This window comes from Pleurodeles waltl, chromosome 6 (genome assembly GCF_031143425.1).
Source record: "Pleurodeles waltl isolate 20211129_DDA chromosome 6, aPleWal1.hap1.20221129, whole genome shotgun sequence".
NCBI classification, from domain to species: Eukaryota; Metazoa; Chordata; class Amphibia; order Caudata; family Salamandridae; genus Pleurodeles; species Pleurodeles waltl.
In genome coordinates this window covers 1,601,617,697-1,601,633,154 of record NC_090445.1, presented here as the reverse complement: position 1 = coordinate 1,601,633,154, position 15,458 = coordinate 1,601,617,697, and the positions used below count along the sequence as shown (strand labels likewise).

Below are 15,458 nucleotides of genomic sequence, written 5' to 3'. Positions count from 1 at the left end.
TTTACGTATGGGCCAAGAGTTAGCTTGGCCAATTTCCAGTATCATCCCACTTGCAATGGTAAGTGTCTGTACTGTTTGGACTTTGGTACAATGCCACCTGGAAAAATGTACCAGACCCAAACAAATCTGAAAGCTAAACATCTAGGAGAGTCCATGGTGGTGTGCTTCACGTGCAACCCACACCACTTTCTTACTCATAATCCCCTGCAAACCTCCAACTTTGCCAGAACTCACCCATTTCCCCTAGGTTTCTGTGATGGGGCCTTCTGGAATCTGCAGAAATCCTCAACATTCTTACCTCCCAGCATTTCCCTATCTGTGCTGATAAAAACCCTGCCCCACTTGTTTAGGTTCCCAAACCAGAGTCTGCCTAAAAACGTACGGGACATAACTGTCATTTTGGACCCGTGTTGGTTCCCCCTCAAATTCCATATGTTTTTGGCCCTTCCCTGTCGCAGACGCTTGGACCACCTTCTCAGGTGAGGTATCATTTTTATCAGGAGACCATCGGGAATGCTGAGTGGTAGGAAATTTGTGCCGGCACGATGATACCACCCAGAAATGTGAGGAAAATGTGTTTGATAAGAAAACGTTGGGAGATCCACCCAAGCCCCACCTCCCTGAGTGTCTAATTTTCAGAAATGTCTGGGTTTTGCAGGTTTCCCTAGATGGGACCAACAGTTAGTTTCTACAGGAAAACCTTGAAGGATCTACACAAATGACCCCTTGCTGAATTCTGAATTTTGTCTACTTTTTAGAAATGTTTAGCTTTCCAGGATCCACAGTGGTTTCACACCCATTTCCACCACTAACTGGAAGGCGACTGAAGGCACAAAAAATTGGAAAAATGGGCTATGTCTCTCAATAAAATGCCAAAACTGTGTTGGAAAAAAATAGTTTTGTGATTCAAGTTTGATGTTCCTGAAAGCTGTAAAGATGGTGGTTCTAGCACTGCAAACCCTTTGTTTGTGCCATTTGCAGGGGGAAAAAAGCAGACTTTTTTTCCCCCAAAAAACTCAAAATGTAGCTCTGCCTTGCCTATTTTCTCAGTTTCCGCCATTGGAATCTTTAAATCCTTGGTACTTTTAGAATCCACAGGATGTTGGGGAAAAAGGAGACTAATTTGGCGTGGATAGTGTATGTGCACAAAAAGTTATGGGGGCCCAAGAGTGAACCTCTGCAAAAGGAGCCGGAGGGCGTGGTAAAGACATGTTAGTGAGAGGGAGGCAGTGGTCTGTCTACCAGGATGTGCTTGGCAACTCAGAGTTGCAGTGGTAACCTCATGCTATTGATTACAATACTATGTGGTATCTGGCCCAGTGATTCTTTCTTTTTTTTCTTTGCATACTATAGTTTTACTTTTAGATTTAGAAATGTTTAAAGTGCTTCAAAATAATACTGAAAATAATGTGGTACAGTATTTGCTGCAAGATATTTGAGGTGATTATATCTTGCAACTGTCTAATTCCCCAAAAATGTAAAATGTAAGGCCCGGCTATAGTTCTTTATAGGAAAAGAGCAGTTCTTTAAACATTTATCTGTCTTCGTTTGCAAATCCTAGGTCCATGTTACAGGAGTTGGTCTTCACAATGGGTCAGAGTCTGCTTTCAGCACCAGAGCTAACAAGATGGTGAAACCATCATTGGAAACATAATTGATCTCACCACTGACAAGGGATAGAGGAGATGGTTCACTTGAAGAGATTTTTCCAGACTGGGGAAGAGGGCTTTGGTTCTATACAAAAATAGGATCCTGTCTCCAATATACTGACTATAATTCTATCCATGTGGCAGGAATCTTGGTACACTACCTAATGGAATTGCAGAAAAGGGTTAGGCATGGGTAAATGATATAAAATTCCATCACAAAATAAAGTCACTGACCAATTTCCCAAGAGAGCTAAGAAATTGTAAAATAAGCACAAAATATTTTAATTCCTGAAGCCTGTAGAAAGATAACTAAATCAGTTAAAAATTGGTGCTCTTTGTGTGCAAATGTTAGACATGAAATTTTATGCCAAATGCTCCATTTATAGAACCCATTATTTGTTTTAGATACACCACAGTCTGAAGCAAATTGGCTGCATTTAGTCTAGCTTCGTCTGAACTTTATTACATTTTGGGAAAAATGTTCTCAAATAGAATCCAAATTATGGGCTTTTAATTCCACATGATCCGATGTTACAACTTCATAGTTATTTTTATCACATGAGAAATATCCCCAGTGCATCAAGTGCCAAGTCTGTTTCAGTGCTACCGGCAATATCATAGATTACATTTCACTGCAAATAACCACACACCTCTTAGTTGTCAGAATAGCTTACTAAAATAACAAAAGTATGTAACATAGAAACAATTTTTGCAGCTAGAAGAGGTGCGAGTCAGAGCTTTGAATCATTATGAAGTGAATTAATAGATGAATTGATCTCTTCATGCCTAATTAATTTCTTTTTACTGTATTTATGATATGTATTTATAACATGAAGAATTTATATGTTGGTCGGATGAGAAATGTGGGTGTGACCCGGGCGCGGTGCAACTTTTATGATTCTTTGTTGCTGCAAGACCTTGGATCTGTTGTATACCATTACCTCCCGTCCCTCCCTCGCCTTCCTTTTAACCAATGAGGCCTCCCGCCTCCCCCCTAGACCCTCCCTTCCCCTTTCAAAACACCCCCCCCCCCCACCCTTATCCCCTCCTGTTCTTTTGTCTAGCCCACGCTAGACGAATCTCTTTCCCTTTTCTTACCTGCACGGCGGGGCCTGGAGGTCGTCGTAGGAGGCTCTCCTCGGAACGCGGAGCTCCGCGAGGAGTGCTACGGCTGGGTCGCGTCTTGAACGAGCAGCATGGCTGCTCGAGAGGCGTGTACTGGGGGCCGGCTGACGGGGTCAGCCGGCCCTCTGTGACTGGGGCATTGGTTTCCGGGTTTCCGCGCCGCGGACCCGTGAGGAACCGAGGAACTTCAATTTTGTGATGCTTTTCAGGTAGGACGGGCGTTCTGCCCGTGGTTTTTATGAAAATTTACAAGGATGTTGACCTTTTTAGGGATTGGTGGAGCCCTGTTGGGGGAGGACCAGGGACCTATATATAGGGTAGTTTTTTGGTATGTAAGTCAGTGTTATTTGGTGTTTTACCATGCCTAAAGCTCCAGCAAAGAGACGTAGGATTGTCTCTTCTTCCTCCTCGGAGGAGGGAGGTGAGGATAGCATTGCTCTTCCTGAGAACCCACAGGTACCTGACAGGGGTACTCCCCTCATGTCTAGAGAGGAAGTACAGGATATGATTGAGGTTGCTGTTACCAGGGCACTGCAAGCAGGCGTGGCCAGGTCTGGTCAGTCTAAGCGTGCGCACTCCTCGGTAGCGGCAAGGAAATCCTCATCAGAGAGTGAGGATGAGGCCCCATCAACGTCATCTGGGGGGAAATATGTTTCCAGAGAAGAAATGTGGGAAGTGATGGCACATGTTCGGGACAATTTGGGTTTCCCAGTGTTTCAACCTACAAACTCGGATTCTCATTTGTTTCCTCAATATCAGACACCTTCGAAGTTTGCCATGCCTTTCCAGGGTCCTGTGAAGGATATGGTGTTTCGTGAGTGGAAGGATGTGGAGAAGGCTCAGGTTCCACGATTCCTTCAGAAACTTTACTTACTTGAGGGTGAGGAGGTTTTGCCTCCTTCAATACGCCTGGACTCTATTTTGGCTACTCTAATTGGCAAAACGGCAGTCAATCCGGAGGATTGTGTGCCTACGGATGCCACAGACCGTAAAGTGGATTCGGGTCTTAAGAGGGCTTTTGCTGCGGAGAATCTGGCGCTGAAGGCAGGGATTTATTCTGCTTATGCGTCACAGTCATTGGTTCAAGACTTTGATAAACTGGCGGTAGCGGTACAGGAAGGGGCGGAATGTTCAGAGCTCCTGGCTGGTATGGAGCAGCAGGCCAGATTGTTGGCTGATGTGTCTTCAGATGTGGTCCGTACTTCGGCTCTGGCTTCCGGGTCTTTGATTGGGGCTCGTAGGTCCCTCTGGTTGCGTTCCTGGAAGGCTGATCCAGGGGAAAAGGCTGCCTTGTTGAGACTGCCGTTTGAAGGCCGTAACCTGTTTGGAGAACAATTGCCGTCCATGCTTTCCAAGGCATTTAAGGAGAGGAAGCATGCCTTACCTTATAAAGGGGGTTCTTCTTCGGGTAAAGGGTGGAAGAAGCATTCCAGATCTTCTCCTACTAGGGATGCTAAAACCTTTTCATTTAGGAAACTGCGTTTTCAGCTGCGTTTTTCGCCTAAGAAGTCTGCTCCTGCGACCCGGGGTGGTTTCAAGAAGGGGTCCTGACAATCACTGTGGGCCTGGCAGTGGGCCGGTTGGGGGAAGACTGAGTCACTTTCTTTCAGCTTGGGAGGACAGTGTAAACGATCATTGGGTACTAGACATTGTGACCAATGGTTATGTCATAGATTTTGTTGTGGTTCCTCCAGATTCAGGGGTGCGTCCCACACCTCTGCCTTCAGAGGGGTCACGGAGAAGAGCATTATTGGACGGAGTGCAAGACTTACTGGTCAAAGGGGCCATTTCCCGCGTTCCGCTAGACGAACGGGGTCAGGGCACTTATTCGGTCTTGTTTCTTGTACAGAAAGTTTCAGGGGGATTTCGACCTGTGCTCAATCTAAAGGAGGTGAATACCTGGATCAGGACAGTGCATTTCCGCATGCTGTCCATTCAGACTATTTTTCCATTGGTCAGGCAAGGGGACTTTCTGGTGTCACTGGATCTGCAGGATGCTTACCTACACGTGCCTGTGGCAAGATCCTCTCAAAAGTTCCTGAGGTTTGCTGTGGGTCAGGACCATTTTCAGTTTTGCGTTCTGCCTTTCGGTCTAAAATCTTCTCCTCGAATTTTCACAAAGGTGCTGGCTCCTCTAGTGGCTTTGCTTCATTCAGAAGGGGTGTTTCTGCATCCTTATCTAGACGACATTTTGATTCATGCCCAATCACGAGACCTTTTGCAGAGGCAGGTGGCCCAAGTTCTGGGGGTCCTGCAAAACCACAGGTTTTTAATCAATTGGGAGAAGTCAGACTTAGTGCCGTCCCAGGATCTGGTTTTTCTAGGGGCTCGGTTTCAGACTCTTCTAGGGTTGGTGACTGTGTCAGAAAAAAGGTTGGGTGTACTCCAGGCTTTGGTAAAGAAGGTATTGTTACTGTCTGCTCCCCGAGCTCTTCTATGGTTGCGTCTGCAGGGTCATTTGGCGTCGGTGATATTTCTGGTTCCTTGGGCACGTTTCCATCTCCTGTGCTTGATGACATGGTTCTTGAGAAGGTGGGCTCCAGGGTCCGGTTCTCTGAAGGACAGGGTTCGGATTGATTCGCAGAGAGTTGCAATGGTGGTTGGATGCAGACCACCTGAGGGTAGGGGTTTCTTTATCGCCTCTGAGACCCGTGGTGGTGACGACGGATGCCAGCCTCTCCGGTTGGGGGGCATGGATGGGGTCAGCTCAGATTCAGGGGTTTTGGTCCCCTCGAGAGGCGAGTCGGTCATCAAATTGGCGCGAATTGCGGGCAGTATTCCTGGCTCTGGTCCATTTCCAGGATTCCCTGAGGGGGTCGGCGGTTCTGGTTCGCACAGACAACTTGGTGGCCAAGGCTTATGTCAATCGACAAGGGGGGACCAGGTCGAGGGCTCTGTTCAATCTAGTCAGGGAGATTTTTGTGTGGGCTCAGGAGTGGGTTCCCTCTCTCAGGGCTACGTACATTCGGGGGGTGGTAAATGTTCGGGCGGATCTACTGAGCAGAGTGATTCCTTCCTCTCAACTTTTCTCTCTCCGGAAGTCTCTGTTTCAGCATCTGGTTCGGCTTTGGGGTCTTCCAGTGCTGGATGTGTTTGCGTCAGTAGGGAATGCGAAAGTGGAGCGCTTCTGCTCCCGGTTTCGGTGTCCCCAAGCATGGGAGGTGGACGGGATGTCATGTCCTTGGCCGCAGGGCCTTTTGTATGCGTTCCCTCCTTTTCAACTACTCAGGGCGTTTCTGTTACGAGTGAGGGATCTGGGGTCCAGGGTTATCCTAATTGCGCCACTTTGGCCGAGGGCGAATTGGTTCCCATTGTTGATGCTGATGGCGGAGGGGAGGATGTGGCCTCTGCCTCTTTGTCCGTCTCCCCTGGAGTTTCCCTGCCTCCCATTGGGGTCGTTGAGGAGGTTACACTTGACGGCTTGGAAGTTGAACGAAGGGGGTTGTCAGATCTAGGGGTGCCGGTGGCTTTGAGTTCTACCTTGCTGGCTTCAAGGAGACGTTCAACTTTGCTTTCTTATGGTAGACAGTGGAAGGTGTTTTCGTCTTGGTGCTTAAGTCGTGAGTTGGATCCTACCTGCGCTTCTATCTTTGCGGTGATGCAGTTCCTGCAGGACGGTGCTCATTTAGGGTTGTCAGTGGCATCTCTTCGGGTACAGTGGGCGGCTATTCAGGCATTCAGAGGACCATGGCGTAATCTTCAGGATGAAGGGCGATTGATGCCTAGATTTTTTCAAGGGCTTATTAATTTATTTCCTCGCCCGGTGCGGTCTTTTCCTTCATGGGATCTGTCCTTGGTTTTGGATGTGTTGACGAAGACCCCTTTTGAACCATTGGGGGACTGTGATTTGCGACATCTATCTTTGAAGACGTTCTTTTTGGTAGCCATTACTTCGGCTCGTCGGTTGGGGGAATTGGGGGCATTGGCGTGTTCCTTTCCTTTTTGTAAGATTTTTCCCGATAGGATGGTTCTGGTTCCGGTGCCTTCTTTTATTCCAAAAGTCAATTCTTTGTTCCATTCCAGGCAGGAGGTCATCCTTCCTTCATTTTGTCCGACTCCCTCATCAAGGGAGGAGGTCCGTTTGCATTCGTTGGATGTACGTAGGGTTTTGTTGGAGTATCTGCGGGTGGTGGCTCCTTTTCGTAAAGGGGATTCACTGTTTGTTAATTTTGGTCCGCCTCGCAAAGGTGAGAAACCTTCCACGGCTTCCTTGAGTCGGTGGGTTTGATCTTTAATTCTGTTGGCCTATTCCTTGAAAGAGGTGGTTCCTCCTCTAGGGATTCAGGGGAGATCTACCAGAGGCATGGCGGCTACGGTGGCAGAGCTTCAGGGGACTTCGGTGGTGGAAATTTGCAGGGCCGCCACTTGGGCTTCTCCTTCGACGTTTGTGTGTCATAGGCTGTCGGACTTGGGTAGTTTGGAGTCGGTGTTAGGTCACCGGGTCTTATCCTCTATGAGATAATGTTTGGGGATGTTCTTGGTGCAGGATATTAAATAAAGGTCTTGCAACTCGATGTCCGTCTCCTGTGTGTTTTCTTGCTATGTCTCATTGGTTAAAAGGAAGGCGAGGGAGGGACGGGAGGTAATGCTTCCATTTTCTTACGATAATGGCATTACTCCTAGTCCTACTCCCTCTCCTTCCTTTTCCGTTCCCTCCCACCCTCCCGGTACGGACTGTCCGAGTTGCAGCTTGGGCTTGGTTTTTGTACAGGAGGGGATAAGGGTGGGGGGGGTTTTGAAAGGGGAAGGGAGGGTCTAGGGGGGAGGCGGGAGGCCTCATTGGTTAAAAGGAAGGCGAGGGAGTAGGACTAGGAGTAATGCCATTATCGTAAGAAAATGGAAGCATTAGTATAGGTGGAGCAGCCATGATACAGAGCTGTTTCCTGGAAACCGATTTGTCTTGAGCTGATGATGCCCTTCAGTGTTGCGAGTATACATTGTTGTATTGTTGAAAGTAAAAACAAAAAAGAACCGGGCAAAAATGAAGAATTTCTAAGTATATCAATACCACGATGGGTAAAGATTAAGATGAACTTTGATTATTAATTGCCAATTTGACCCTCAAAATATAAACAGTACCTGTGACATAGTAAGCCTTCCTCCTGCCGTCATATAGTAAAAATACAAATGAGAGTGTCTGTGTACATTTTGAAATATAGAAAGTCATCACCTCTCTACTGTGGCTTGGTTATATAAAGGTAGGGATGGGAAGATGTGGAAGTCCTGAGCTTGACTTTCCCAAAACGCCTCCTTTTTGCAACATGCACCACAAAAAGAGCGCCTAAGGTGCTTTTAGTAGTCGGACTTTTTTAAAAATGTTATTTATTTTTATTTTTTATTTTTTTAGAACATTTAAATGCAACAGGCCAGAACGTATTTCATGAAGACCCTTTGTTGGGTGGATAATATTTATATATAATTTCATATAGTCTGCTGTGCTGGCCATATATCTCGTTTGCAGGGAGTTATTAAAGATCTTAAATACAAACTCTGGTGGCAAATACCCTTATAGGGACAGAGGTGATCATCGTTGCTTCCTTACGAAAAGTACATAGCCCCTACTGGAAGTCTCCCTTCATGTGGGAGTGGAGGAGAAACTAATCAGGTGAACCACCAACGTGGCTTAAAATCAGATGTTTTTGGGAAGGTTGGCCATGTATGCATGCGGTGTTCACTTGAGCTTCGTAGCTCTATCCCAAACTATCACTGGCCGGTTTGTCCATTTTTGTGCCGAGATCTGTAATGCATTGAAAGTATTTCTGGATTGCAGGAGCTCACCACTTCTGTGGAGGTTGGATTTGAAACTAGCACACCAGCATTTCTGAGATCACCCCTCTGGTGTTTATGTGAAATCCCAGAAATACGCGCTTCATATTCTTGAACCTGTTCAAATCTCACAGGATGACGTGTTGGAATCGCAACCTTTTTCTACAACATTTTAAGCACTGCTTCTGGTTTTGTGACTTTATAACCTGCTGGAGTGGCAGAGAGTTTGACTGTAAGGATTCTCAGCTAATTAATAGGTAACATCTAGCATTATTTTCTATTTTCAGCTATAGCATTCTGTGTTTCTTTCTGTTAAGCACCTTGTCTAGCAAGTAAATATTAGGGTCAACATGGACAAATTAGGCTTTGCGTTCTCCTTGTTGAACCTGGCTTACACCCTTGTGTAATTTGTTCAAGCATATAAACCGAATCGGCACGGGCACCCCAATATCCCAGTGCTTCAGCATCACTTATAAGAGCCATTTACAAAAATATTCTTTGCAATCTCGAGCTTTGCAAGATGGGGGGATGACCACAAATCTTCTAGATATGAGAAAGGAAATCCCGGTTCAGCTTGGAAACAATCCAAGAATACAGTGGGGAAAAAATAAGTTGAGTCTGGATATAGTGCCATCAAAAATTGATAGTGAAATCACAAATCAGTGGTCACATGGGTTGAAAGTTTTCTTAAAGAGCTCTTTGAAGATTTAAACGGAATATAACTAAGACCACATTTTTGACAATGTCATTTTACTGGGTTGCCTCTCAGTTTTTGTAGCTAATGTAGCATAGCTGCTTGCATACACCCCTTGTATTGGTTTTCCGATTCTTTGTCTGCCTGCTGTTAACTTTTTCTTTGCTCCTCCTGCAGTTGTGGATGGTAATGTCATGGTGCGGTCTCAGAGTGATAGCACAGCGGCGGGGGTGAGGGAATCTCAACGGCATCCGAGGGATCGTACAGATCACCGGCGTCACACAATCACCAATGGGGTGGACTATGGCATGGTAAGCAGACCCTTTTAACGGGAGTGGTTGCGACCTGAAATAGCGAATTTGTACTGTTAAGTGCCAGTCATCAGGTCTGCAGCTCGGGATGCTCATCCACGTGCCTGTACGTGGGTGTCATTTGATTTGCTGTCTAGTATGTTGTACTTTGTCTCTCAACCGTGTCTGCTTTTCACTTTGTTTTAAGGTGCCCTTAAGCTGTCCTCACCACTACATATGTCTTCCATGTTCCATTCTTGGCAGAGGATGTCATGTGATCCCCCATCCTGTTTAGTTCCGCTCTCTCACAGCTGCTAATGTTACCACATAAATAAATTTACAACAGATGTGCTTAATTCAACCAAATATGTAATTGGGATTAATCTTTGAATTAAAAATAATTGCTCAATTCTTTCAAGATCCCTGGCTTGATTTTGTCTTTTAAAACTGTTTCTTTTGGGACCACAACTTGTAGAAGGTATGGGTCGATCTTTCCATTTCTGCTCAGTTCTTTAAAGGCCAATCTGTGTTTGAGCTGTCCATCTATTCCCTGGACAGCCTGGAGGTAGTTATGCTGTGAAGCAGGTGGCAGGGAACAAAAAAAGTTGCATTTTATTAAAATATTTATTTGTAACTGCTTTGGTGTACAATGACCACTGCAAATGTAGAGCGAGGTTTTAAAGCAGGGGGTTTAAGCGTAGGTCTAGGCCAGCCAGATCATACCAGTTTTCCAGGAAATTTGGATAAGAAACTTGCATACATTGAATCTCATTGGAACCAATTTATGTTGTCCGTGATTATCCTGAAACCAGGAATGCATGAAGCAACCTTTCCATTCCCACGTGACCTCCACATCTGGTTAAATGTAAAGGGAGATCTTTATGGTTTTGTGGATGGCCAGGTGTTTACTTTTAACATCAGCCAGTTCCAGAAAGCCAGGAGAGCAGTATGGCTCCATTGCGCCCCGTCTTGGGAGAACATCCAGCAGTCTGCAGCTTCCTCTCCTAACTCGGTTTTCAAGCCGACTCATTTGTTCCAGGTAGATGGAAAGCTACCCAGTAGCTTGGCCATGTTGGGGGCGTTGAGCGAGTAAACGTTTCGGGCCTTTAACTAAGGTAGAGAGCACACACAGCTGCTTCTGGCCAGGCGGAGTATGTTTCAAGTTCTAGGACTGATAATGAGCAATTGAGATGCAGTGCAGAGGTTTCTATGTGAAGTAATTTAGGTCACATGAACAGGTTCGTGCTAAGGAAAGGCTTTATCGTGAAGTTTTACTGGCTGGAGGCGTGCTGACAAACCTAACACATGTTAAACCACCGTTCTGTACTCACTGGGTCTGCGTGTCTGTTGTATATTCTTTTCCTTATATGTGTGTGTGTCTTTTCAGTTAAGTGAAAATGTGTTTTATAATGAGTTGATGCTACTTTTTCGGCGGTGAAATAAATCTTCTACAGGGGCTTTACTTTCTCGACGTTTGTTTTCTCTGTGAAATGCCATGAGATTTTGCAGAGTTAACTGCACTTGATATGCCTCTGCCTAAAGATGAAGGGAACTGGGTTCAAGGTATATAATGTCAGGCTTAGGCTATCGCATCCATGTTAAAATCGGAATGAGAGTGAAGGAGACAGACCGTGTCCAATTGGGGGGTTCAGCTGTCCATTCAGCCAGTTTGTAGTGTCATAGGAAGGCTGATGTTCACGCATGGCACATATTGTGGGGGATCACTTCTACACTGCCTGGAACACAATATTGCCAAAGTCTCTTTTCCTGACTTCTCCTGCAGGCAGGCTTGAGATCGTGGCCGGCACGGTGGGTGTCCTAGCTGGCCTGATGGAGACGCTGGCTCTGCATGCACTGACAAAAGGGTCAGACCAACCTTGTTCTTTCTACCCAACATACCCTTCGTTGTGTTTTCTCTTTGTTCGTCAAAAGTTGCCTCCTAGCTTTTGGCGGCCTTAAGTGTTGGGGGAAGGGGTTGTCTACCTGCATCAGGACCAGCACTGCAGTGAGAAAAAAATAATACGCTTTTTTTGCCCTCTTAGCATTCATCCTTACTGTTTGGGACACCTCTGTGTGGTGACTTCTCCTGCAGTGATAAGTGCCTTTGTGTTTAACGTTGAGTCTCGAATGGTGATGGGAGATACCTGTTTGCAGGGAGTGAAGTGGCAGCCTGATTGCTTCAGTAGGACAGGAAAGCAAGAATCTGTATTTTAACCATTCAAGTGTGATTTGCAAGGTAGGGAGTGGGAATCGAGGAGGAGGGGGATGGGTTGAGGGGGCAGGGGGTTAGGGTTTCACATGGATTCTTGCTAATTTCCAGTGGCTCTTGGTTGAGAAATTGGTAGGGTGTTTTCTGAAAGTGAACTTAGTTTGACTTTGAAGCTCGGTGGTCAGCTTGCTTGTTTTGCTCAGATTGTCACTGCACCAGTGGAAACGTTTTTTTTTTTTTTTGTGGAGCAGTCTTCCTATGACGCAACTGTGCTGCAGAGATTGTGCTCCTTCAGAAATTCAATTAAAACCTGGCTGTAACAAGCCCTAATATCTGGTGACTGTCAACCTGTGGGCTCTGCCACTGAACTGAACCTCTCTAGTGTAACGTAAATTGATTCAATGAAGTAGCTTGCACTAATCCAGGCTTGTCCATAGAGTAGCTCGTGAGCTACTGGTAGCTCTCCAGGTAACCTATAAGAAGCTCTCCTGGGTGCAGCCCAGAATTTTGCTTGCTTAAATTAATATAAGTATTCTAAAATTGGGAGTTTGCATTCAAGACGAATATATGTGTTTTTTCACAACTTTTATATCTGGATCAAAATTGCTGAATTTCCAAAATATATTTAAAGCTGATATTTGAGTAAACATGTGGCGTTGGGGAGACTTGTTATTAACTTGCTTTCAGGGGCATTTTAGGTATGGCTGTTATGTATTAACCATATAGGCGCTTTCAAAATCAAACCAACAAATATTTTGTTAGCTTGCTGTGGCAACCCTGCCTGATGCATTAAGTTGACTACTGCTGCTAAGCTTTCACAGGGTGTCCAGTAATGCAATCTTTTCTGAGGTGGTCATGATTACAATACTAATAAAATTGGTGGCTCGAGATAATTTTCATTGGTTATAAGTAGCTCTTATTGCAGTAAGTATTGGAGACGGACCCCTGCACTAAACCAGTATCTTTATTGTGAAATATCAGAGTTTTAGGAATTTTGGCTTCAACTTCCCAGGTCTTCTGAAGAGATGCCACAGTAGTGGCCCAAAGGCCTTTGTTCTTAGCATGTGCTATCCTTACATTATGATGAAAACATTCCCATATTTCCAAGGTTTAGTACTTGTTTGCTCCATATTTCTTTTGCTTATGTCTAAAACTGTTGGAATTCCTCCTGCCTTGTTGTGTCTGGGCACACTGGCATAATCAGTACAGCTCAGCTTACTTACACCAACTAACTTTAGATTGTATGTCATTTAGCTGGGAAGCACTAAATATGCTGTAGGGAGGTAAGTCTGCCTACTTCAATAGTTTAGGTCGAAGCTGAAATGCAGACTGGCCCTTGCTCTCATGTTTGAGAAAGTCCACTGTGTCTACCCAAGGCATGTTTATGTATGTTTGTTTAAAAATGGTCTTTTGTAGAGAAGAGATTCAGTAGAATAAGGAGTTGGAAATACTTGGATGATGACTTACAGTGACCCTTTGCATCCTCTGTTTGTCTCCATTGAACCAGCAAACCATTCAAGTTGTCAGCCCCTGTAATTCAAGTGGCCAACCCCTGTAATTTGAAGCATTTGCTGGCAAAGAACATCATTACCTTTCTTCCTCTGATTATGGCAATAATGCTTTGAAGATTTAATTAGTTTAATTTCTTGTATATTGGGTGCCTATCATAGGTTATGTTAACGCCAGATAAGTGCAGCCAGGGTGAATTTTAAGATTTATTTTGCACTGGCCGTTTGACAATTAACGGAGAAGGAACCAGTTAATCTCGAAGACCTCCTGCCCAGTGATCAGTCCCGGTGGTGCCTTTGTTCTGAAGGAGTGCCCGCTAGTATGATACCCGGGTTCAGGAAATGCATATCTGTGGTAGATGCCTTGGGGCGCCCCTGAAGCAAGGCCTATGCATACACTGTTGCTCATCTTGTCCAACACAAGACCATGCAGATGCTTCAGAAGACTCTAAAGATGCAGTTTATTTTAAATTCAAAGACTGGCACTTGTAATAGTGGTGTTTCCTGATTGTGCCTGGTTTTTGTCTTATGAATTTTTGGTAGTTCAATGGGTCCATCACCCACTTGCTTTTAATACACCCGTGTGTAAGACGGTAGGAAGAAGTCCATGGAAAAAAGGATTTAAATAAAGGTTTGTGTTCACACTGTTATCTTCAGGGACATCGAAGATGTCCTCCCTTGCATCCCAGAGCCATGCCCCGGGTCTCTGGTGATTTTCCGTCCGTGGTTCCTGAGGCCACTAGTATGACTATCTGTTTTCAGTGCCTTTCCTGGTCCCTTTATTCCCACTGTTGGACCTGGAACATTCTTACAATCCAACCTGAGATCTTGTTTCAGAGGAATCTCAATTCTGCTTATCTGAAATCGTCTAAATGTGTCATTTTCTGTGCCAGTAGATATTGAGGAGCAGATTACTTTTTTATGAGAATTCCTCTTGAATTGTGCATATGATCGGATGTATGGTCCCAGGTTCTAATCAGTTTGCTGCCGTCAGTGATGAATCCAGATCCATGGAACCACTGTTCTTAGCCTCTTCTTTCTATTTTTAGGGCAAATTCAAGGGTATATTGTGGCCGCGCTCTGCTCTTTCAGTGCAGGACCTTGATCTACCGTCATCTGTTACATGTGAAGCTCACCCCCCACCCCATCTTTTCTTGACGGCCACCGCAAATCTCTTTTTTCTTTTCCACATTGTTATTAATAAAGCACAGTGTTATCTAAACTGTATTACCTTTTTCCCCACTTTCTCAGATGATGCACACTTTGTCTAATGTTGATCACCTGCTGGTCCAGGAGTGCACCCAATGTACAGCCACACTCTGTGTCCTGGTGCGTGCCCATTTTCCCAGCTCGGGACACACCTGAAACGTCCTTGGCTTGAATTGTAAATCTTCTGTTTAGAATGAGGTCAGAAGCTTTCATCAATCTAAGTGACTCCCCATCTCTCTTCCTAGATTGCAAGCCATTCATGTAGAAACTCAGTTGGGTTTAACTTCGCGTGACCTTGACTTCGGTAAAGCTGTCCTTTGGGGGAAGTGATGCTCTATACAAACCAGGCTAATATCCCTTTGAGGTGCAGGGGTTTTGTGCGGCCTCTGCATAGGCTGCCACTTGGCTGTGGTAGTGTTGAGACAGTGTAATCAGTCTGTTGGCTGACTTGTTCGCCTATCTATAATCCTCACACGCGCCCCCACACACTGTTTCTCCTTCCCTTTTAAATTCCCTGCTTCTTCTTACCCTTTATCTCTGTTTCCTTCCTCACTCGTCCCATTCACTCGTTCTGTTCCTCTCAAGACTCCTTAATCCAATGGGAATACAACAGTGAAATAACTAAAGTAAGTCCTTGTACTCAATAAGGTTTGCAGTTCTTATGGAACATGTTGTGAGATTGTATTGCACTCTCTGATACTCGCTGTCTTCTACTTTGACATAAATGAACTTATGAAGCGAAAAATACATTTTGCTTAGTGTGTAGGTCTTTATGATTTTGAAAAAACATTTTTCAAATGGCTTGAAACTCGTGCAGAGGTGAGACTTAGGGGTAGTGTGTTTGAGGCAATCCTGTGAATTCAGCCTCTTGATTCTGTGGTTTGTGAAGAATTGGATCAGATCTCCAATGATTTCCACATTATCATGCACCCGTATTTGGTGCTTCAAGTAGGACCACCCCACTAATGGTGCTGCCATCGTATGACGGACAAGTTCTTAAACATGAAG

At 45.1% G+C, this 15,458-nt stretch overlaps 1 protein-coding gene across 1 annotated transcript in view; it reads left to right on the top strand.

Moving 5' to 3' along the window:
- The window catches only part of SAPCD2 (suppressor APC domain containing 2), a 70,089-nt gene that overhangs the window by 9,398 nt on the left and 45,233 nt on the right, over nt 1-15,458 (top strand). Inside the window, exon 2 of the mRNA XM_069241457.1 lies at nt 9,412-9,545. Coding sequence (XP_069097558.1) covers nt 9,412-9,545 — 134 coding nt within the window. The remainder of the gene's footprint in view (nt 1-9,411; nt 9,546-15,458) is intronic.